Here is a 23,263-nt window from a genome sequence, read left to right as displayed (position 1 = left end):
TTGCTTTATTAGTAGGAATGTGGGATCAAATCATGCATGTATTTTAAACCACTTAATTTCAATTGATTGAGCTGATATTTTTCATACCTGCATGTTTTGCGGCGGTGACAGCCTAGTGGTTAAGAAACGCGCACTCTCGATCGAGGGATCCGAGGTTAAAATCCCAGGCACGCACCTCTGATTTTCAAATTTATGTGCGTATTAGAAATTAATTATCACTTGCTTAAAACGGTGAAGGAAAACATCGTGAAGAAACCTCCATAACTGAGATTTATAAAAAAAAATCTTAAAAGTATGTGAAGTCTACCAATACGCACTTGGCCAGCGCGTTAGACTATGGCCTAATCCTTCTCATTCTGAGAGGAGACCCGTGCCCAGGTTGATGATGATGATCATGTTTAGTATTTTTTATTTTTATTTATGTATTAAATGCATGACAGCGCATGATTAGCTTAGTTACAGCATTCTAATTGTTGTTATAAATATAGGAAAAAAGTTGTGGCGACGGTGCCGCCGGAGTCGAATCAACTTCTAAGTGTTGACGGAAAGATGCATAGCTTGGGCTTCTACAATAAAAACTTCCTACCGTTCATACTATTCCAGTTAGGTCACCATAAAAAGGGATCTATGACCCAGAGTAAACTTAGACGAAGCCCATAAATATTCCAGTTATTTATATTGCTCTCCGCAGTACGGAACTTGCGTAGCAATCGTAGCAACGCGTAGAGCTCGTAGAGTTTCGTAGCTCGCTCTACGAAACTTGTCCGATATCGTAACTATAAAATATACCCTTTCATATTTTGGTATAACTTTGTGATGTCTTCATGTTTTATGTAAATTGATATGAATGATGTATTATGTGTTATTAGGACATGTATTTTCAAGTATACATTGGAAAAAATATAGTATTTCAAATATTCCCTGCTATACCAATGGCCCTAGCCAATGATGGAACAATTAACTAATAATAATTAATTACAGGTAATTTGTAGCATATACTTCTTAAGTTTCAAAAAGGCTTACAGTCTATCTGATAATAAAAAAGGCTACTACAAAGGACAAAGTAGGATCTAAGGTCTTTAAGCAATTGACTGGTAATATTTTTCTGAATACTATTGTATACGTCTCTAAGAATGGTTTTTAATTTTTATGCTGTCCATACTTTGAATTGTTTTTTTTTCTTTTTTATATTTTGAAATATTATCAGGTGTTTTAAATGCGTTTTGCATATTTTTTTTTTATATTACGTAATAATATAAAAATAGATAATGTACGTAATATACATTAAATTACTACATATCGTATATACGCGTATCGTATCGCGTCATATCATATTGTATCATATCGTGTAAGTAAACCTTGGTGTTACGCTCGACGAATTTAATTAATGCCACAATAAACAAAATGTATTCTGCTAATTTCCGGTAGCCTTCTAAATATAATATTGTATTAAAATACGCCTTAAAATATACAGCCCTTAAAAAGGTACTATGAAGGGTCAAGCCCTCGTGCTCGGTAATAAAGCGTTTCATTGGTTCACTGATTCGGAATTAATTTTAGGGTTAATATTTTGGTTATTTTAGCTTCTAGGACTAATAATATAAAAGTGTTTATTAGAACTCTAATCATAGATATTTAATATTTAAATTTTATTGTAGTAACGTATTATTTGGTTTGGTAATTAGTAGATTCTTAGTACCTAATTTGAGTGAAAGGGCGGTACCATTTTAACCTGTGTTTGATTCGACATGCAATATGTAAAAACATCCATGGATAGCCGTTACCACTATGACCTATAAGAAGTCTATGACCTTATACTATAACTAGCTGACCCGGCAAACTTTGTACCGCCTCAAAATCTATTTATCAAATATATTTCATATAAAATATAGCCTAGGTTACTTGTGGATAATGTAGCTTTCGAATGGTGAAATAATTTTTAAAATCGGTCCAGTAGTTTTTGAACCTATTCATTACAACCAAACAAACAAACAAAGTTTTCCTCTTCATAATATTAGTGTAGATATCGGTCAAGACGTTTAAGCTAAGAAAGTCACAAAGAATTCTAGCCAAAAAAAAACCAAACTCATTTCAGTCGTATAAAAACACGTATATCTATATATCTGGACACTCGTAACAGAACCTCGACACAATAACGTGTTTAACAAAACGAGATCAACCTAACCTCGGAAATTGATTTAGAAATCGCCTCGTTGACCTATTTCGCGTGTCAATTGTTCTCATAACGATTTTATTGATGACTATTAGCAACTTGACAGTCAACAAGACCGGGCGAACCGTTCTATTCGTTTAGTCTTTTTGTAAGCTATTAAGTGTTCTTGTGGGTGATATTGTGATTTCTGTTGGTTTCATTTATATATTACTGCTGACTCGTTCTTTGAATCTTTTATGTTTTTATATAAATACAAGAAATTGTTACAAAAAATCACATAAGTCGTATTGAAAAACATTTTTATACAGTAACATAAATCTCACAAAAGAGAAATGGAATTAGATATGTTCTAGGTTTAGAGTTTTGTATATCTTTTTTTTTATAATATTTTTATCTAGCAAACGAGCATGCTCAGTTCAGTCTAATCATGGACATGTGTTTTTTAATCCCAGATTAGATTGCTACCCGAGGTTGTTCACCCATTACCCCTGAGGGATAAATTGGAACGCCTCAGATGAGTCTTCTACACTTTTTTAAAGTGGAACACATCAGCGCTTAATATTATTGTTATTAGGCAGAAATGGTAGTAATGGAAATGTTGTAGTAGTGTTTCTAGAGTAGAACTAAAAAGAGTTCTACCACCTTTAAATTATTTGTCTTTGTATGTGTCCAAGGCACCCTCAATACAGGAAAAATCCAAGCATTAATAAGTGTACAAAGCGTTACCTTTTTTACCAATATTAATTCCTAAAATAAACTAAATATATATAACTCAAAGTTGACTGACTGACATAGTGATGTATCAACGCACAGCCCAAACCACTGGACGGATCGGACTGAAATTTGGCATGCAGGTAGATATTATGACGTAGGCATCCGCTAAGAAAGGATTTTGTTCAATTCTACCAAGGGGATACAATAGGGGATGAAAATATTACTCCGTAACGCGGGCAAAAGCTCGTCACAAATAAGATAACACAAATTATCTTACAAATACAAACACTCAACCGTTCTAGAGAAAAACATCACTCAAAAATAACATGAAGAACAACTGCCAAGACTGTACGGAATGACGGGCAGAACTTCAGCTTGAACTCCCCCGATACGGGCGAAATGCTATAGAATAATATATTGTACAGAAACAAAACATCCGGTTGGCGGGCAAGCGTAAAAACTGTTGGCAAGTCTCACAGGGAGACAACAAAGAATTGTATGTAAAATGTATGCATGTAATTAAATTATCGAATGGGTACAAAGTCCATACATGATCGTGATAGCCTAGTGGTTAAGAAATTAGGCTCATTCGGGGGTCCGTGTTTCAAATCCCAGACTGTTTGTTTTTTCAAAGTTATATGCATATTGAATTTGATTATCACTAGCTAAAACGGTGAAGGAAAACATCGTGAGGAAACATGCATTACTGAGACCTCAAAAAAAATCTCGACGGAATGTGAAGTCTACGAATTTGCTTTAGGCCAGTGTGGCAGTGGGATAGTAGCTGACGATGAATATATTGTACAAAAAAATACAAAAAAAATACAAAAATATTTATTTCTTTAACAATTAATTGGTTTACGTAATAAGTTGTTTGGAGCCGCCTAGTAAACAAATGTCTGTGTTAGGCGGCTCCGCTCTTCTATAACTAGACATCATATATAGTTATAAGAAATAAAAACAAACTGTATCAAGTAACAAGTTATCTATGTTACAAATATTATAAAATATATATCTATAAATTTATATAATAAGTATGGTGTGTGTGTGTGAGTGTGTATGTGTGTTTGTGTGTGTGTGTGTGTTTAAGTGTGTGTGTGTGCGTGTGTGCGTGCGTGTGCGTGTGTGTGTACGTGTAAGATTTACTTTGTGTATTTTATAAGGGACTCAGTATCGTCATAAGACAGCGAAATTATCCAGTTAAAAACAGCGAGTCGACATTCCCATTTAGAGCATTTGCAAATATTTAGTTTTTTGTTTATTACGTTGTACAAATGTTTGGATTGTGCTAAAAATTGACATTGAGCAAATTTTGTTTTTAATAGTTTAGATTTAAATATATTATCTCTTCTCCTACCAATTGCTAAATCGTCATGATGCAAACTTTTATGAGCCCGTAATATTGATTTTAAAATGTACAATTTTCTCACAGTTAGTACTTCGCAAATGTTATATAATTCATTTGTAGGGAATCTAAATGGTTTCAAATAAATGGTTTTGAGTAAACATCGTTGTGCCCTTTCAACCTTAAGAATTATAGTTTTCGAAGCCCCGCCCCATACCGGGATACAATAATTTAGTACAGATTGCGCCAATGCAAGGTATATTTGCTTAAGAAGGTTTGGACTAGCTATATGACGAAGCGTCTTAAATGTCCAAATGAGTTTGCGTATTCTATTACTAATAAATTCTATTTGGGTGTGCCAGGTTAGGCGTTGATCAATGTACACTCCTAGATATTTTGTAGATGAAACTCTTTCAAGGTAGTCACATTTACAAATATTGTACTCATTTTCAATACAGTTGTGTATTCTTAGTTTATAATCACTATTCGGTTGGGTTCTATTATTTATGGAAAAGCAGGTGTAGTTTGTCTTAGATATGTTAAGTGTAAGTAAATTTGCCTTCAACCATTTCGCTATATTTGATAGTCCCTTTTCAGCGATTTCGAATACAGAGTTCCACGAGTCACCCGAGAAAATTAGAGCGGTATCATCTGCATATGAAATTATCCTACCTCCTTCAATGTGTAGATTAGCGAGCTCGTTAATATATATTAAAAACAGGGTTGGACCCAATAAACTACCCTGAGGTACCCCTAATAACACCTCAGCATCCTCACTTATATAATTATCTATTTTAACTCTTTGTCTACGTCCATGTAAATAACTTTCAAATAATTTAAGAGGAGTACCCCGAATACCTATGTTTTCAAGTTTCTGGACAAGAATAGAAGGTGACACTGTATCAAAGGCTTTTTTGAGATCGAGGTAGATAGTGAGGCATTTTTTCCCTTGATCGAGATGTTCAGATATTGATGAAGTAACTGTTAAGACTGCGTCTTCCGTTGACAGACCGCTTCTAAAACCATATTGAGAGTTAGATAAAATTTCAAATTTATTGAGATAAGTAGTAAGACGACTGTGTATTAATTTTTCAATAATTTTTGAAATAACCGATATAACAGATATTGGCCTGTAATTGTTAATGTCATCCTTCTTGCCAGATTTGTGAACTGGGGTAATGAGTGAGCGCTTAAGTAAAGCGGGAAATACTCCTTTAGTAAAACACAAATTCGCTAAATGACACATTATAGGTATAAGAATATTTTTAGCTAACTTGACAAATTTCGTAGGTATATTATCCCATCCCGGTGCACTATCTGATTTTAGACTCATAATAATACTATGAAGTTCAATATCATCTGCTGCTAGAAGAACAAACGAAGAGCAGTGATTGCTTCGGGCTGTTGTTAAAGAATTCCTAATAGTAGGAGAATTATTTACTGTTAATTTTCGAGCAAGTGTTGCACCAACTGTAGCAAAGTAGTTGTTTACATAATTAATTGATTCATTGGCATCAGCTTTTATTTTAATTAATTCTAAATTAGGAGTTTTTATGTTTTTAGTGTGTGTTATAGTCTTTATAGCATTCCAAATTAATTTAGGCGTATTTGATTGGGATAGTAAGTTTTTTTCATAGTTATTCTTTAGATTCCTGGTTAATCTATTACAATAATTTCGATATCTTTTAAAAGTGAGTTTTAATATGACATTTTCAGGATCAGATCTTAGTTTGAGTTGCATCTTATTTCTATTCTTAATACAACGTAAAATTCCGGGTGTAATCCAGGGTTTCAAGCATTGTTTTTGTCTAGAATAATATTTAATTTTTTTACTAGCTTTTAGTGATTCATTTATATTTGTAATTAATTTTTCTACGATGTAATCCGGATCTTGAGAAAGGAGTAGTATTGATAAGTTCTTTTGTAGTAAGTGTTTATATGCTAAATTAAAGTCAGTAAATTCATATGTGTTAGGACCCCGGTTACTTTGTTTCGATTTCGATAGGTTTAGAAAAATGGTTTTATGGTCTGTTACTGTAGTATTTAGGACGGCTATTTTAGCAGTATGTTTCTTTTTATTCAATTTGAGCATAAAATGGTCTAGACAACTGTTCATTCTCGTTGGAATTACGTGACCAGGCATAATACCATACATACATAGCATATTTAAATAATTGTTACGATTATTGCAATCATTAGCTTGCTTAGAAATTAAGTTTATATTTAAATCACCCGTTATTATTATGTTGCTATTTGATTTCATATTTTCTAAGTGGTTGCTAAGGGAGTATATAAAGTTGGATGCGTTTAAGTTTGATGGGGAGCGGTAAATACATAATATAATATTATTAAGAACCTGTATTTGTATACAAGAAGCATCGTCAAGCTTAATTTCAGAGATTATAGGTTTTAGCTTTTCCTTCACATAAATTACAACCCCATCATTTTGGTTTAAGTGACTTTTAGTGGCCAGAGAAATGTAATTAGGTATCTGTGGAATTGACTTATCAGAGTTTAAGCGACACTCAGTCAATACTAAGACGTCGGCATTAAAACCTAGACACGAAAGGGTTACTAAAAAGTTGTCAAAGTTACAATGGATGCTTCTAATGTTTTGAGAAATGATAGTTAAATCGGTATTGTGTATATTAATAAAGTTACCTATTTCCTCAGGTTCACAAATTATTGATTGTGCAATTTCAGTATTGTCAATATCATTTATCACTTTCAGTGTACTATCCATAATTTATTTGTTCAGAAAAGATTAGTGTCATATCTATATTCGTCAATGATAATTCTTGTAGATATATTAATATTGTGCACATAAGATACCTAAATCTATTAGTGTATTTTGCTGTAGGAGAAAATAGTTCTAAAGTATGTTGTTTATTCTTACTTATTTGTAAGTTTTTGAATACGTAATAGTCAAAAATATGTATGTAAATGAAATATGAATATATATGTGTAGTCAAATATTTAATTTTTATGTACTTCATGTTGTTAATTGTGCTTATGTATGTGTTTAATTGTGGTGTAAGGTTTTGTTTATAAATAATTAATAAGTAGATATTAAGTGTGTAGTTTGTGTGTGTATATATGGCGAGTGACTGTTTATAAAAGTGAATGATGTATGTTTGTGAATGCTTAACCTTTACAATCAGATTTAGACTTACATAATTAGAATAAAAGTTACAGTTTACAAAGATAAGTGATAATAACAAATTATTAGCCTTACATAAAAATAAGTTAAATGCCAAAGATAGTCATGACTTTTGCAGCAAGCTGTTTACATGAGATTCGTTTTTGATAACAATTATTGGTGAGTTTTCATTTTTCCTAACACATATCTTGCCGTAGGATGTCCAGCAAAATTTGTAATCCTGGGATTTAGCAAGGTCACGGGCAAGGAAATACAGGCGCGCCCCTTTCGCTGTTAGTTGTTCCGATACATAAATTGGTTCATATTCGTTTTTTGTAATACCCAGGTGTTTGGCGCATAATTTTTCTTTATATTTTATGTTGTAGTTTTTGGCCTGTTTGAGGAACTCAGTTTTTAACATTGTTGATGATATTTCAGTAATTAAATGTGTTTTGTTTGTGTCGTTTTTCCTGTGGACTCTGTAGATGTCTCTTATGTCCTTTTTTTCAATGTCGCATCCAATGTTGTTGCACAGAGTTAAGAATAATTTAATTAGATCTTCCTTGGACTCATTATGTATTTTTGGGACATTTTTAATTTCGATGCTAGCTTTTCGGTTTTCACGCTGTAATTCTTCTACTTTTTCTTCTAGAAGTGTTATGTAGTCTTTGTCCTTTTTATTTTGCGTCTCAAGTAGCTCAATTTTCTTTTTTAACTCTTCATTTTGGGATGTAAGAAATGCAACTGAGTTTTGAATATCGCTATTTGTAGCCTTTATTTCCATAAGTGTAGGGTGTATTTTCTTGATTTCCTCCTGTTGTGCAGTCATCAAATCGGAAATCATTATTTTTATTTCGTTACGAAAAGTATTAAAATCATGCGCACAGTCACTCTCCCTGCCCCGTTTATTACGCTGAGCGACATAGTTTGGCGGCGTGCGGTCCATTCTATTATAGGTATGGGACTTAGTCGGAGTCTTGTCAGATGCGCTCATGAAGGTACCAGGCAATAAGTTGCAAGATGTCAACGCTACGTGTTCTCTCTTTCTCACTAAGGAGATAGGTCACGCCGTCCCTTTTTTATGCCAATCAGGGCCCGGTGGGCGGGGCTTAAGCCTAGACAAGGATGGCGTTAATGCGTGTGCGCTGGTTTATGAGACAAAAGATTCACAGTACCTTCTGCGTAGCCGATAAGCACAGTAGTACCAGGCTGACTGCGACGTGTGGGAATTTGCTGCTTATACTTAATAGACGTATGACGTTGACTCCTGATGAATTCTGCACTCCTATTTTTTGAACTAGATTATTTTCACTTAATTTGAATTTATTTTAAGTAAATACTAATTAACAGTGATTATACACGTTTACACCTTGCGGCGGTCCGGGAGGAAGAGTACAGAAACAAAACATCCGGTTGGCGGACGAGCGTAAAAATGTTAGCAAGTCTCACAGTGAGACAACAAAGCATTGTATGTAATTGAACAGAGTCCATACCTTTTTTATGTATCTGGGCTCAAAAGTGAATATGCAGTCCGTATCGATTTTATAAAATTGAAATAGAATGCTCGTTTGCTATCATCAATACACTTATAACAAATTCTAGAGTGTACTAGACATTTGTATGGCAGTGGTACGTCCCCCATAAAAACTGTACTGGTTCTACCTTTAGTAATTATGTTAGTAATTAGTTTAGTAATAGCAAAAGAGTTCTATGTCTATGGGCGGCAGAAGCAACTTAACTTCAGATGGACCGCATGCTCGTCTACTAATTCTATATTATATATAAAAGTTCAATTTACCGGTAAAATAACGCCAAGAGGTTATAGTCAATTTTCAGGCATAATACTGCTGTTCACCACAACAATGCACGGCTCGTGAGCTCTCAAGTGACTGCGAACAAACTTGGTAATAGAGATGGCGATGAGGTCGATTAATCGAAGAATCGATTTTTGTACCAAAAAAATCGATTATGTTAATCGATCTCCAGTGAATCGATCCATCCTAGAAAATCGAAAGTCGATCTTTTTTAGTTGATTGAACATTTACAATTACTGATGCCTTTTTTCGCTATATTCGCTCTCTTTTTAGCTGGAAAGATCGAAAATCGATTTTTGATTATCGATTCTTTGGGCCTCGATTTTTTTGTGAATCGATTTATCACTTCGACTCGAATCGATTTAAGAATCGATCTTTTGCGGAAAGAATCGCCATCCCTACTTGTGAAACTAAACGAGCGTAAACGAAATGATTGGGCGGCGTATTCGAGGCGAGGACACTTTCCTCAATTTGTAATAAGGAATGTTCTATTAACCTTTTTGAGGAATTTCTACACGAGACACTTACCTACACACTCGTGTTTATGTTTGGGTTACTTGTGTCGTGGTGTTATACGAAGAATGCTCAAATTTGGATGGAAGTTAGAGCTTGAACTCACTGAGCGTTTTTCTGCTGCGTCTGTGCACGAACCTGGGACAACAATATACGTAGAATTTGAAAGTGTAAATAAAAGATAAATAAAGGCGCGATTTATTTCGCCGTGATGTTTCGGTTACTTGTGTCGTGGTGTACGAAGACAATACTCAAATTTGGATGAAAATTAGAGCTTGAATCCACTGAGTACTTTTCTGTTGCATCCATGTGTGGGTGAGGGACCGCAACATGCGTAGCATTTCTGTGCATGAACGTGGGACAACAATATACGTAGAATTTGAAGGTGTAAATAAAAGATAAATAACAGCGCGATTTATTTCGCGGCTTGTGTGGTAATCAACTGTTTCAACTACAACGAAGAGCCTATAAAGTAAATCTGAATTAATTTTTAACTGGAAAATCATTGAACTTGATCGTTAATTTAACAAAAGGTTACTTAATTAGGTATTTTTTTTTGTCAATTTTCCAGAAAATATTTTCGTAATTTTTTACACAAATATCGACACGTAAAAGTGGAACAGGGCTTTTTTGGAAAGTTGAAATTTTAATTCTTTTATACAAAGTTACATGAATACTACATGTCCTTGACATATAATGTTGTTATACTTCTTAAGTTTATAAATATTATTACAATATTTTTAAATTATCAGATAGGTACTGTTGTTCTTTATTGATTATATTGAATAAGTTGAAAATTGGTCTCCTGAATTTACGAATACGATCTCATGCTTCAAAGGTCTCGGTGTTTTTGTTAACCTACTTTCTTTACGTAAATACAGATTTTCCTCAATTTGTATATACGGATATGGCAAGAGATAAATCTGACAAATCTCTTCCGATTGATACATTGTCCGATGGCATGTATGTGTAATGTATGTATTTGTATTGACGAGTATTGTGATATTGATTGAGGGAGGATACGAAGGGTTGGAAGTTTCTATCAAGAAAGACGTTTAACTTGTCTAAATGAAGATTATGATTCAAAATGGCAGCATTTCTATTTTTCTATTAGATATTTATTAAAAGAAAATATAAATATTTTTTACCTATTTGGGAATCAAAGCTGGGACCTTAAACATATTATTATCTATTCCGTGCAAGCGCGTACTATTGTAGATTCATGTGTTCCTAAAATTGTAATTAATTATAGAATAATTGTATAACTAACCTTGATTGCAATAAAGTATTGAGTATTGAGCGCTCTATCAAGCGAATTCTTATAAATATTTACCCTGTCATGATTTATGATTAAAATTTATTTAAAGAAATTCCACTATAGAGTAGTAATAGACCGGAACAATGATATCAATGACTTATTACTAAGTGGTAACAACTTCTGAAATATATTTTAAACGTCAATCAATCCGAGTTACTCTCAGTAAATATTTTGCAATCTTATTTTCAAAACTCCTTTTCCATAATACATTTTCTAAAACAACATCTTTCGTGTATCAATTAACGCTATGTGGCCAGCGTAATTAGAAAAGTGATTAGGACGGGATTAGTTATTATGTCCCGTAGTAATTTACTGAGTTAGTCCGTTGAGGTGCTTAGAAGATTTTGTCGACGTTAATGAAGAAACAAACGAGCTAGATGTAACATTATATAAATATAAACCGAATTGTTCGTGTATCTTTTTTATAATACAAGAGCGGTACTTTTTTATAATACAAGATGGTATGTGGCTACTGCCGCCCATGGATATCTATAATCAACCCAAGATAGGATTAGATATTTCTACCTTAGGTCGGACACAGATGCATCGCTATTCGTGAGGACTACGCTGAAACGCGTCGGAAAAGTATATCTCCTTACCAACCCCTTCAAAGAACAGAACATAGCAGCGTTTTACACTGCTGTTATGAGACAGAAATAAGCGTGGCGGTAGTGCCGCCGGAGTCGAACCATAAAGGGTTCTACTACCTTTTAATTTGAAGTCGCAATAGATGCGTTGCTACCCCTGATGACTGAGATAGAACGCCTCACATAAATAATACTTACCACATCTTTTAAAACTGAAATACCTCTTTTAAACCTAAATTAATCAGCGCTAAACAGTGCTGTTATCAGGCAGATAAGGTAGTGTCTTTTAAGGTTCTTACAATTCATTTCAATTTAAAGTAAGTAATATAAAGTTAATATAAATTTAATGAAAGTTATAAGGTAAATAACTTTACTGTTTTAAGTAAATTAAAGTACATAATTACTCGTATATTAAGCGTCGAAATAGCAGAATAAATAAAGGGAGCGCGAACAAACAAAGTCATAATTTTCTTTAAGTTTCCCCCGCTGAAAGTCGAATATAAGACAAATACAGAATCTAAGTGGGTTAGCGATTACTGTGAAATAATATTTTGAACGTGGTAGAACCCTTTATGGTACGACTCCGGCGGCTCCACCGCCACACCTATTTCTGCCTCATAACAGCAGCGTTAAACGCTGCGATGCGCCGTCGGTGTTTGGATGGAAAACCCCCGGATGGTATTTTAGGTAGTCGGTCCTGATTCATAACAATGTTTAGATGTAGTTAGTTAGTCTTATGAGCGGATTCGTAGGCCTTATAAAGAAGTTTGAATATCTTTTGACACGGGTTGGCGAATTAGGAGGCTCCTGAGGACTAAGCTGGAATGCCTCGGAAAAGTCTTTCTACCTTACCACACCCTTCAAACCGGAGCACAGAGGCGCCTAACACTGCTGTTATTAGGTAGAAATAGGTGTGGCAGTGGTGCCGCCGGAGTAGAACCACAAAGGGTTCTACCACCTTCAAAACTTTCTACTACTACTGTTACTTACGTTAATATGTATCTATGGCATTGAAACAACGACTTAAATTTAAATCAACGATTGTTAAATGGGCTAGTATTGTAGCAATTACTAACTACAATAGTACAGCGTAAGAGTGATAAATATCGAATGTACTTAATAATACTTGCTGCAATCTCAGCACAAACCATTAATAGTAAAGTTAGATACTAATAGTTTAATGTAGTATTGCCGCGGTCGACAACGTTATAATGCAACTCATTTTACCTTTATCTCTGTAAGGATGTATGCATTGGGAATAAATTATTTATTTATTTCTTTCAATAACATATTGCCTAAGGTATCAGCAATATAGCCAAGCAACATTATAAGCAAAACTTCCAGCAAAATTCAATTTTTACGACCTGTTTACGAGCTGAAAGAAATGTGTAAAACCGAAAATTTGTAGCACCTTACTGTAAATGTAGCCGCTTTTACTCCTATGAAATATTGGTTTATAAAATTGAGTTATTCCCAGAATCTTGATATAGACATATCGTAAATGACTCAAAGGGGAGACATCTTTTAAATATTTAGATATTTGATCTTTTAATAAGCACGAATTATGGTTTTACAATGCATGAAAAACTTACTATTTTTTCTCAATCTTTCCTTATTCTACGTATTATGTTAGTTAAGGGGGTGGCAGCGGTTGAATTCACAGCATACTGATCGGTCGGCGAAAAGATGACCGTTGAGAATAGCCTGTTTCGTCGAAATTCGACGTTAAATGGTTCTCTTATTATGATTATTTTGGACTCCTAATGAACCCTTAAATAGCTTGATGCGTCGAAATTCGAAACAAAATGGTCATGATTATTTTAGACCCCTAATGGACTCCTTTCTAATTTATATAAATTAGGATAACAACAACAAAATTTTTTATAATCACTATTTGCCATGTTCTATCATGAATCCACATTGGAGTAGCATGGTGGAGTATCTGACTATCTCAAAGGTGGGCAAGCAGTGGGACAATCTTGCGGTAGCTAGAGTCTAATAACATAAAGTGTAGATGAACTAGTCAAAAAGCATTTGGAGTCGTAACGACAGTCGCCGTGACGTGGTTACTTACAGAACAATAACCGACTACGTCACGTATTATCACTGTCACGTACCTTTATTATATTACAGTGTACGTTGGAGATTTTATTAAGATTAAAAAGTATGAATACCTGGCTAGATTAGGGTTATGTTCGATCGTTGTCAAGCGATGTTTTTAGTTTGCCTGTTTATATAAAAACAAGCAAATTCATTAAATTAAAGATACAAGTTTTAAGTGGTTACTACAACCATGTTCGTTTGAAGGTGGTAGAATCCTTCGTGGTTCAACTCCTGCGGCACCACCGCCACACTTATTACTAATAACAGCAGTGTTAGGCGCTTCTGCGTTCTTGTTTAAAGGGAGACATACTTTTCCGAGGCGTTCCAGCTCCCTGAGGACCCTCAGGGGTAGCGGCGCATCTGTGGCCGACCTTAGGTAGGAATATCTAATTAAATATGGGGTTGATTACAGATTTCTATGGGCGGCAGTTTCCACTTACCATCTTTTGAAAATATAGCAGCGCTACTGTCGATACTGGGCATGATTGTTGTGCCATATACTTGCCACGAAAAAGCATCGACCAGTAAGACATTGAAGTCCTAAGATACGTACTCAATTAATAATTAATTTGTGGTTAATAAAGTTTATCGCATTTATTCCCACAATGGAACAATTGGCTAACGGATAAGTAACTTAAAATTTGTAGTCGTGGTTTTGTGAAGAATTTTATCAGATCCATTCTTAGATATAGTTTGAGATGAAATATTGTAAAAGAGTTCTTGGCAGCCACATTTTGAGCAGTTCAACTTATGAATCTAGATCTTTCCCGTGAATAATCCCTTACATGTTGTGAAAGTTATATGATTTTAGATCGCTCAAAGTTAATAAAGTTTCGGTAAATGCTAGTAGAATTGTAAAGGAACTTTGTTAGTACAAACAAAATAAACCTTATAATATTCGTTTTCATTCTGTAAGATAATCTACAAGGTAATAAGATATGTATGAATATTTCGTTATATGTAGATTTTTGTTATATCTACTTTCTTTTTTAATTGCGTAGGAACTACGTAGTAATAAACATCCATACTTAGACAGTGATAGAGAGTATCTTATACATGCGCTCTTTACACGTCCGCACTCGCCGGCGGCTAGCAGAAAACTGATTGACGTTCTTGACGCCAGAGGGTAGGAAAGAGCTTTACTGATGTTGGCATATTGATATTTCCCGCGTATAAGTCCCATTATGTTATCAGATAAGATTAATAAATGATCCATTGATCATCAGATGGACTGCATGGCATATAGCTATTCCTATTACATAAATAGATTGGCTAGCAGTCGCATTGATCCGAATAGAGAAAAAATATCATTCTTTTAAAACTGTACTGCTAAATATAAACCTCCCTCGTAAAAGAGAGTATCTCTTGCGCATCATCTTCATCGTGTTTGATAACTTTCTACTTAATGACTCATGTCTCCCCACTAAACATCAATTTCCTCTCGCCATAAAAAAGAATAATAAAAATATTAAACAAAACATTCACGTAACATAATACAAACTCCCCTCCGTTCTACTTTGTCGGATATCATCATTTATGGGACTGGAATTGTGTTTATGGCTGTTTTCCCCCTTAGACCGAGCCGTACCCATAACTTGAGACCCACGTCATGTGTCGAATGCGGCTGTGTTTTAGATATTGATAATGATGATGAAAAAGAAATGACGAACTAGAAATATACCGGAGTTTTCTGCCAATCTTCTCATTTGGAATCCTTTTCTATCGGTACTTCGTTTTATATCTTTAAAGCAAGATCTCATCCTACATAGTTACAGAACGGGCAGACTACATGGTTAGACTTTGTTGCTAATCCGTTGTATTTGATTCCTCTTTGTACGAAGAAGTTTCTAATCATATCGAGCTTCTCATTCTAAGACATTTACGGAAACATAATTGATGTTTTCTAGCCCTCTAGATTTGTACTAAGAAAGACAAAGGAAGAAACATACTAGGCATATTAGCGTAATCCTTGTGTGTTTTGCAAGGTAGCAATGCATCATACCGACCTTAGGTAGGAATCCAATCTTATCTGAGGTCGTTAATAGATTTCAACAAGCGGTAGTTAATTGCAATCTAGTGGACTGCATGCTCTGTTGGTACTACTATGTAATAAAACACAAACACTTGAACGACGGGTAATGGGCTCTACTTTATTGTTACGACACGACGCCGGCACGACAATGTCAGATATCAGTGGACGCATAAGTCAATGAAAGTTTTTTATACACGCTGTCTGTACCCGGCGCAGACAATTGTCGACGGAATTTGTGTGTCAATAACGTGTCATATTTGTGTCATTTACACAAGTAACTATCCATGTATTAAAATATTAGTTACGTGAATAAATTAATTATTATTCTTTCACTTAATAATTAATGTTATAATTAATATTCAAAACCATTTCGTGTCGTGTCAGCGTCGTTTAAATTAAAGTATGTCGTGTCGTCACAATAAAGATCCCCTTGAAGATAGTATAAAATCTCAGTCGCAACCACAGCCGTTACCCATCAAGTACCCCATCAAGACATCATAACTCATCTCTCACAAACTTGAGATAAGTTTCTTTCTGTGCGACGTCGTAATGTTTTTCAGATAACATGAGCTCATGCATTATGCAAGATTAGGATGACTTTGTATACACTTTGTTTTTACGACTTGATACACGATTATTTTAACATTTATACACATAAATGTATTGTCTGTATTGAAAATAATCGTGAGTTCTGTCGTAACGATTTTATAGCAAAAATAGATATGATTTAGTAATTAATCTATAATTTATAGGAGCTTAAGTTCCAGTATTCTGATAAGGGTTTTTAGTGTAAATCATTCAAATATAGTAATATTCTGATTTTAACATAAATTGTTACTTTTCTAATGATGTCTTCTATCTTACCAATAATCACACATTTTGCGAGATTACATCTTTTGCGATATCCCACAATCTGCCAGATTAATCATTACGTGTGATACATTCTGCAAAATCACAAATTCTGTGACATTACACATATACCGACATCACACATTCTACTTCATCACACATTAAAATAAATCACACATTCGACAAGTTTCCGCGTTTGATCACAACTCACATTCCACAAGACCACACATTCCAAAGTTCGCTCACGAATTCACGTGCCACGTGTGATCCATTTAGCCAATAGCACCAAAAAGAGCACAATAGTGACGTCATGGATGACGTCACCGCACTAAAAGCAAAAATGGACGAAAGCACAAAGCTTTGTGAATTCAGCGACGAACCAAAAATTCATTTGACGGACGAGCTACAGTTTCAAAGATGGCCTAAGACAGTGGTACGACCAAATGCATATGAGCTACAAACTATGTAAATAGTAATTTTTCCAAAAGATACTTACTGATAATTATTTTAGCGCGTTGTAACATAATTCGATTTTTGATTACTTTTACTTATGTTTTCTTATTTCGTTCTCAATCAAATATATATTTAAATAGAAATAAATAATATTTATTTCGTAATAATTATATCTCATATGTTATTGTACGCTTTGTGGTTAGAATCTGGAGTAGGACAACGGCTTGAGTTAAAAGATGGTAAAAGAGACATACTTATACAAGGTGTACCAACTTATTTAGGGGCAGCAACGCATCTGTCGTCAACATAAAGCAGAATTTATTTTTATCTGGGGGTTGATTACATATTTGTATAAGTGGCAGTAGCCACTCAACACCGTGTCATAAAAAGAAAAATATACAATAAAATCCTGTTAATTCTAAGAGTTACTTTCTATCTGAAACTCCGATAGTACGACAAGAGCCTAATCCTAACGAGACATTAATACGTAAACAAACCCCCCTATTTTTCTAACAAGCCTAGCATGACGGAGCGAACAAAGAGAAATAAATGATCAGGTCAACTTATACCTCTTGGATCGTCACAATCCATCAATTACTTAACTGTCCCCTGGCTATTGAACCCATTTTGGTATGTATGATTTATGATACCCACATACATTGTCAAGTTATGTTATAGTTTCTATCGGGTTGGGTTGTGTCCTTGTAAGAAAAATGCCCGTATTGTATAGACAATACAATGTAATCAATCAATGGTGAAGTGTGCACGTTAGGGCTCGTTTATAGGATATTGATACTGATATACGTGACAGGCACGAGCTTCTCTTCTGTACAATTTTTTGAAGCAAGGGACGTGTCAGGGCGGTTATGTTACAGTACATTTTTATAAATTTATAAAATAACTAGCTGACCCGGAAAACTTTGTGTTGCCATATAAATAAAAAGATATTAAGGGTGAACAACCCTTATCACTTAGGGGTATGAAAAATAGATAGTAGCCGATTCTCAGACATCATAAAATTTGGTGAAAATCGGTGAAGCCGTTTCGGAGGAGTACGGTAACTAACATTGTGACACGAGAATTTTATATATAAGAGATATAACAAATATTATTCAATAAACATTTTTGACTGCCACGGCACGGGTCTGGCACGCTCTATGACTGAACATCGTATTAAAAAAATAAATATTAAGTAAATTATCTTTGAAAACTGTTTTGTGTTGTCTAATTATAATTGTCATGTGATTATTATTATTATTATTAAACCTTCTTAATTTATCTAATGTTAATATTGGACACAAAATATAATACACATTGTATAGGAGAACACTTTTATCTCTAACGGCACGTGTCTGACACGTTGTATGTCTGTATTGATATAGTCTTGGTTTGTCACGTTACTGTAGGCGAATTTCAGAACATTTGGTAGTACGAGTAGAGGTTTTCGTCCTATTGCTTCTTATTTAAATTACTTATATATTTTTAAATTCTTTTGTACTTTCCAATTATAAGTCACCACGCACGATTCTTTGTTATAAGCCAGTTTTGACTTAATCTTTAATTGTAGTCTTCCAATAATTCCTACGCTAGTCAAGGTGTTAAATAGTCCAACTTCTAACACCATCGCCCTATTCTCGTAACTCGCAATACGCTCTGTAGTTGCTCTGCACTTTCCACAGCAATAGTTGCAAAGCTCTTTATAACTTTGATCGTATGCACTTTCCTTCAACTATTGTTGTCAATAAAACTTGCTCTAGCATAGTGTTAACATATTGCATTCTAGTGTTGAATTAATTTATTCTGTATTTATTATAATTACTGTATTTTGATTAGATTATACTCATTACAGATGCATGTGGCGTACCGTTTTAAATTTATAGTTTTTGGTACTAATTAATGCTAGTTATAATAACCATATTAAGTGGACAATATGGATTGGTATTGAAACATACCCAAGCCCACGAGTTGGTCTTAAACAAATTGAAGCCGTGCTGAAGTTTACATACCTGTCGGTATTGCAGAGTTTCGGGTACGATTCGCGACTAGGCAAACATTTAAATTAATAAAGATTTCTGTTTTAGTTGTAGGCGTTATTCTACGTGACCTCTAAACGGAGCAAAACTACAAACGGGTTTACAATCTTAAAAACTACAGAGTAATTCATATTTCGTACAAATAGTTTGGAGAAAATTAATAAATAATTCACTTAACTTTATACTTCGTTACAATACTTTAGAGAAAATCTAATTTCTCTAACGCTATTATGTATTAAAAGTTTCTTAAAACATTAGTTAAACTATAACGTAGGACTCTATACTGTATAGTCAAGTAAATACTCTATTCTAGCAACTCAACAGCACTCTCCTTAGTTGCTCGACGCTTATAACTTTGATTTTATGCACTTTCGCTTTGAGAACATAAACCGAGGTATTTTGAAAATACTATGGAGGACTTTGTTTACTGGATGAACTTTCTCGTAAGAACTATTTATAAAGTGGGAGGAAAGAAGATAATTTTTTGTACTAAAGTATGAACTATCACGTTTTTAAGTGTTAAGAAACATGTTGAGGAACGCGAGCATTATTATAAAAAAGAAAAACTTAACTGCTTAAAAATATAGCCTATGTCATTCCAAAAGTTAAGACGAACCCAGCGACATCTCATATGCTAAAATTCATTAAACTCGCTGTCCTGTGGGCCGTGTCTAAAAATCACATATATATATATATATATATATATATATATATATATATATATATACGTCTTATATATAAAATTCATATATATATATATATATATATATATATATTAATATATATATATATATATATATATACGTCTTATATATAAAATTCCCGTGTCACAATGTTAGTTACCGTACTCCTCCGAAACGGCTTTACCGATTTTATATGCTTATTCAGTAGGTCTGAGAATCTATCTATTTTTCATATTCCTATGTGAGAAGGATTGTTCACCCTTAACATTTTTTATTTATTTGGCAACACCCGGTTTGCCGGGTCAGCTAGTATTATATAACATCAACTAAATCTCTACCGAAGTATTTTATGATACTCGTACAATTGTTTCAGTCTTATCAAAGTAATATCTTAGAATATTAATTTAAGTGACTTGGTAACAATGATATTTTGTAGTAAGAATTACTAAGCGCACAATTTATACTACATAGTTTAGGATTTCCTATTCACGTAAAAGAGTTGGCCAAAGAGTAAAGAAAGTAACTAAAACAAAACAAGATAAAAATAGGTGCAAACATTTATAAATGTAAAAATAACGGTCCAACTCAACGTGGGTGAGAGCTAACTTAAAAATATACTTAAAAGAGTTGAAGTAAAACATTAATGACTTTATTTAATTTAAGTCAAGGTGATAAAACTTTTTATAGTTCAGCTACGGCGCGGTGCTACGGATTTTTTTTATAATATAGGAGTAGCAGACGAGCATGTAGTCCACCTGATGGTAAGTGGCTACTGCAGCCCGTCTATGATCAACCCCCAGATATGATAAATTCCTATCTGAGGTCGGCCACAGATGCGTCGCTACCCTTGAGGACTAAGCTGGAATGCCTCGGAAATGTTTGTCTCCCTTACCACACCATTCAAACCAGAACACAATAGCATTGAACACTGCTGTTATTAGGCAGATATAGATAGATAGATAGATATTCTTTATTGCACACTTCAATAGAACATAACAATAGTACACAATTATATAGGTTAATTGTATGCAATAGGATGTTGTCCCTGTAGTTCCGGGACTAGAATAGGGCTATGGTATCCCTTGCCTGTCGTAGGAGGCGACTAAAAGCGTCTCCCGGGGTTCCGGGCGGCAAGAGTGGGAGCTCGAACCGTCCAGTATGCTACCTTAAGAAGGACGGCTGTATGTGTGTTCGCATACCGTCGTAAACACCAGATGTTGTGGGAGGATCGAACGCTCCCCCAAGGGCACAGCCCGATCCGGGCATAGCGCTTGGAGGACTCCGGTTGTGTTCCGTCGGAGATCCCGGAGTTCTCCAACAAGCGCCGAGGATGGCCACCGGGGGGGTTTTTAGCGCGGTAAAAATTCCACATAACCCGGCGTCGCTCCCACGTTGTCGGGTACTTTTTGAAGGCTTCCCCCTTGAAAAAGAAAACATAAAAAATAAAGGCAGATATAGATGTGGCGATGGTGCCGTCGAAGTCGAACTAAGTGTACAGTGTTCTACCACCTTCACAATAACTGTCCAAAGTTATCTATAATATGTTATGGTTAGAAATAATATTTAAATCCACAAAACTCAAATACACCTAGGTACTCAAAATTCCAAAATGATAAATGTAATATTTTTTTACTTTAAGTCTTATTCACAGCGTAATACTTTACTTTTTGCCAAATGTAGGTCAATTCATTACACAAACCTCTCGTTTAGGTAAATCTGTAAATAATGCAAATCAGGGAATATTGTGTTCAGTCAAAAATCTAATTTTAAGTTTCCATATCGAACTGAAGTTGGAACGGCCGTCAACAGATGGCGTTGAATGTCAGAAGTTATGGAGGTTTGCGCAAAGGACATTTTTGACCCGTTTTATAGACTGCGGAGAGTTATGTGGAGTATTGTATGTCTGTATGTATGCAGTGGCGGATTTAACAGCAGGCTGAGTAGGCTTCAGCCTAGGGCGGCAGATTTTTGGGGCGGCAAATTTGGGGACCGAAGTTTTTTTTTTTTGTTAATTAGGAAGCTAGTTCGTTCATGCCTTAAACGTGTCATGAACTGACGTGACGAGCAAAAAAAAGGGAACCGTAGTACGAGCCCAGCCGGCGTGACGAGCAAAAAAAAAAAAAACGGGAACCGCATCATAGTCCGATATACTACCTAGTCCAGAAACTACCTAGTCCCTAAACCTATTCCAGTATATACACCTCACCTCTAGTAAGACAAGACAATTGTAGAAGCAGGAGCGGCAAAAACTGTACAGCCTAGACCTTACATTTTTTTTAAATTCGCTACTGTATGTATGTATGTGTGTGTATGTATGAATGTATGTTTCAATATTTGGCATTCACTGCAGCCTAAACGGATTGACAGATTTTAACAAATGAGGTGTCGTTTGAATTGTTTATACTGTAGGCACTCCTACCCTAAATTTTACTATATTGGCTATATTTTAAGCAGTCGGGTATTTTTTATAATAAGCCTCTAGTTAATTTGTATTGTAAGTTTATACCTACAAAATTCGAGACGTAATCAATAAGGCAACTTTTTAAACAACGTTGCGATTCTATATTACTATAGAGGTATTTCTAAATGCTTTTTTCCAGATATTCTCACGGATTATATAAAATTGAGTCAAAGCGTGATTGGATTAAGCCACGATTTTAAAATAGTAGTTATAATTTACTTATTAGATTGTATGGGTACAATAGAGTAGAATTGGAAAGGCCAATTTTATTCCAGAATTCCTGTGATTATTATTGTCTTTGAAATATTTACTAATTCATTTATACATTATCACAGTAAAAGGATTTTACTTTCAAGTATTCGTCCAAAGTTTACAAATCTAAATTGTCACAGTCACCTTCTAAACTTTTTAGACATAATTTGTCTGAAAACTTATGAATTGTTCCCTCGACTTTTGTTTTAAATGTTCTAAATTGAATCTTTTAGTACGATGTGATTCACTTCTAACTTTGATAATCGTGAAGTTTTAAATTTAACATTATGTGGGTAAAGAGAACGTATACCATATATTACTATAAAATGCCTTACTTTAACTCTATCAGGTTGCTATAATTTTTAAGATGAGAGAACCCTTCGTGGTTACACAGCAGTGGTACCAAAACCTTTGTGTTCTGGAAGTGTCTAAATACAAACATTAGATAACTATTATAAAAGCAATCAAACGACTGCTTAAAAAATCCTATCCTATGTCCTATATCTATATCTTATCCTATGTCCTATCTTCTCCCTTACTCGCTCCCACCTTCAGATGAATCCAAAGACACCTCATATGTATATCACCTTCAGGTCGTGCCAAAGGATACGACAAACATACATAAATACATAAAATAACTTACATAAAAATGCTCAAGAAACATTTCGCTTCACAGTTTTTTAATAAAGACATAAGACTTTCTTAGTCCTCAGAGGTAACATCGTATCTCAAGTAAAATTCCAATCCTATTTAGAATTGATTAGTTGTATCACTATGTTTGAAATATCGTCCAC

General features: G+C 34.4%; 2 protein-coding genes across 2 annotated transcripts in view; one reads left to right on the top strand and one right to left on the bottom strand.

The window, feature by feature from the left end:
* Positions 1–23,263, top strand: part of LOC140748873 (furin-like protease 2) — a 67,867-nt gene that overhangs the window by 10,341 nt on the left and 34,263 nt on the right. The gene's annotated exons all lie outside the window — the stretch shown is intronic.
* On the bottom strand, positions 7,180–8,745 carry LOC140748874 (uncharacterized). The gene has a single exon (XM_073081747.1). It carries the CDS (start codon positions 8,363–8,365, stop codon positions 7,496–7,498), a length of 870 nt encoding a protein of 289 aa, XP_072937848.1. The 5' UTR covers positions 8,366–8,745; the 3' UTR covers positions 7,180–7,495.

This window comes from Epargyreus clarus, unplaced genomic scaffold (genome assembly GCF_041222505.1).
Source record: "Epargyreus clarus isolate Ecla_fem2 unplaced genomic scaffold, WU_Ecla_fem_2.2 ptg000017l, whole genome shotgun sequence".
NCBI lineage: Eukaryota > Metazoa > Arthropoda > Insecta > Lepidoptera > Hesperiidae > Epargyreus > Epargyreus clarus.
This window is presented reverse-complemented; position numbering and strand designations above follow the sequence as displayed.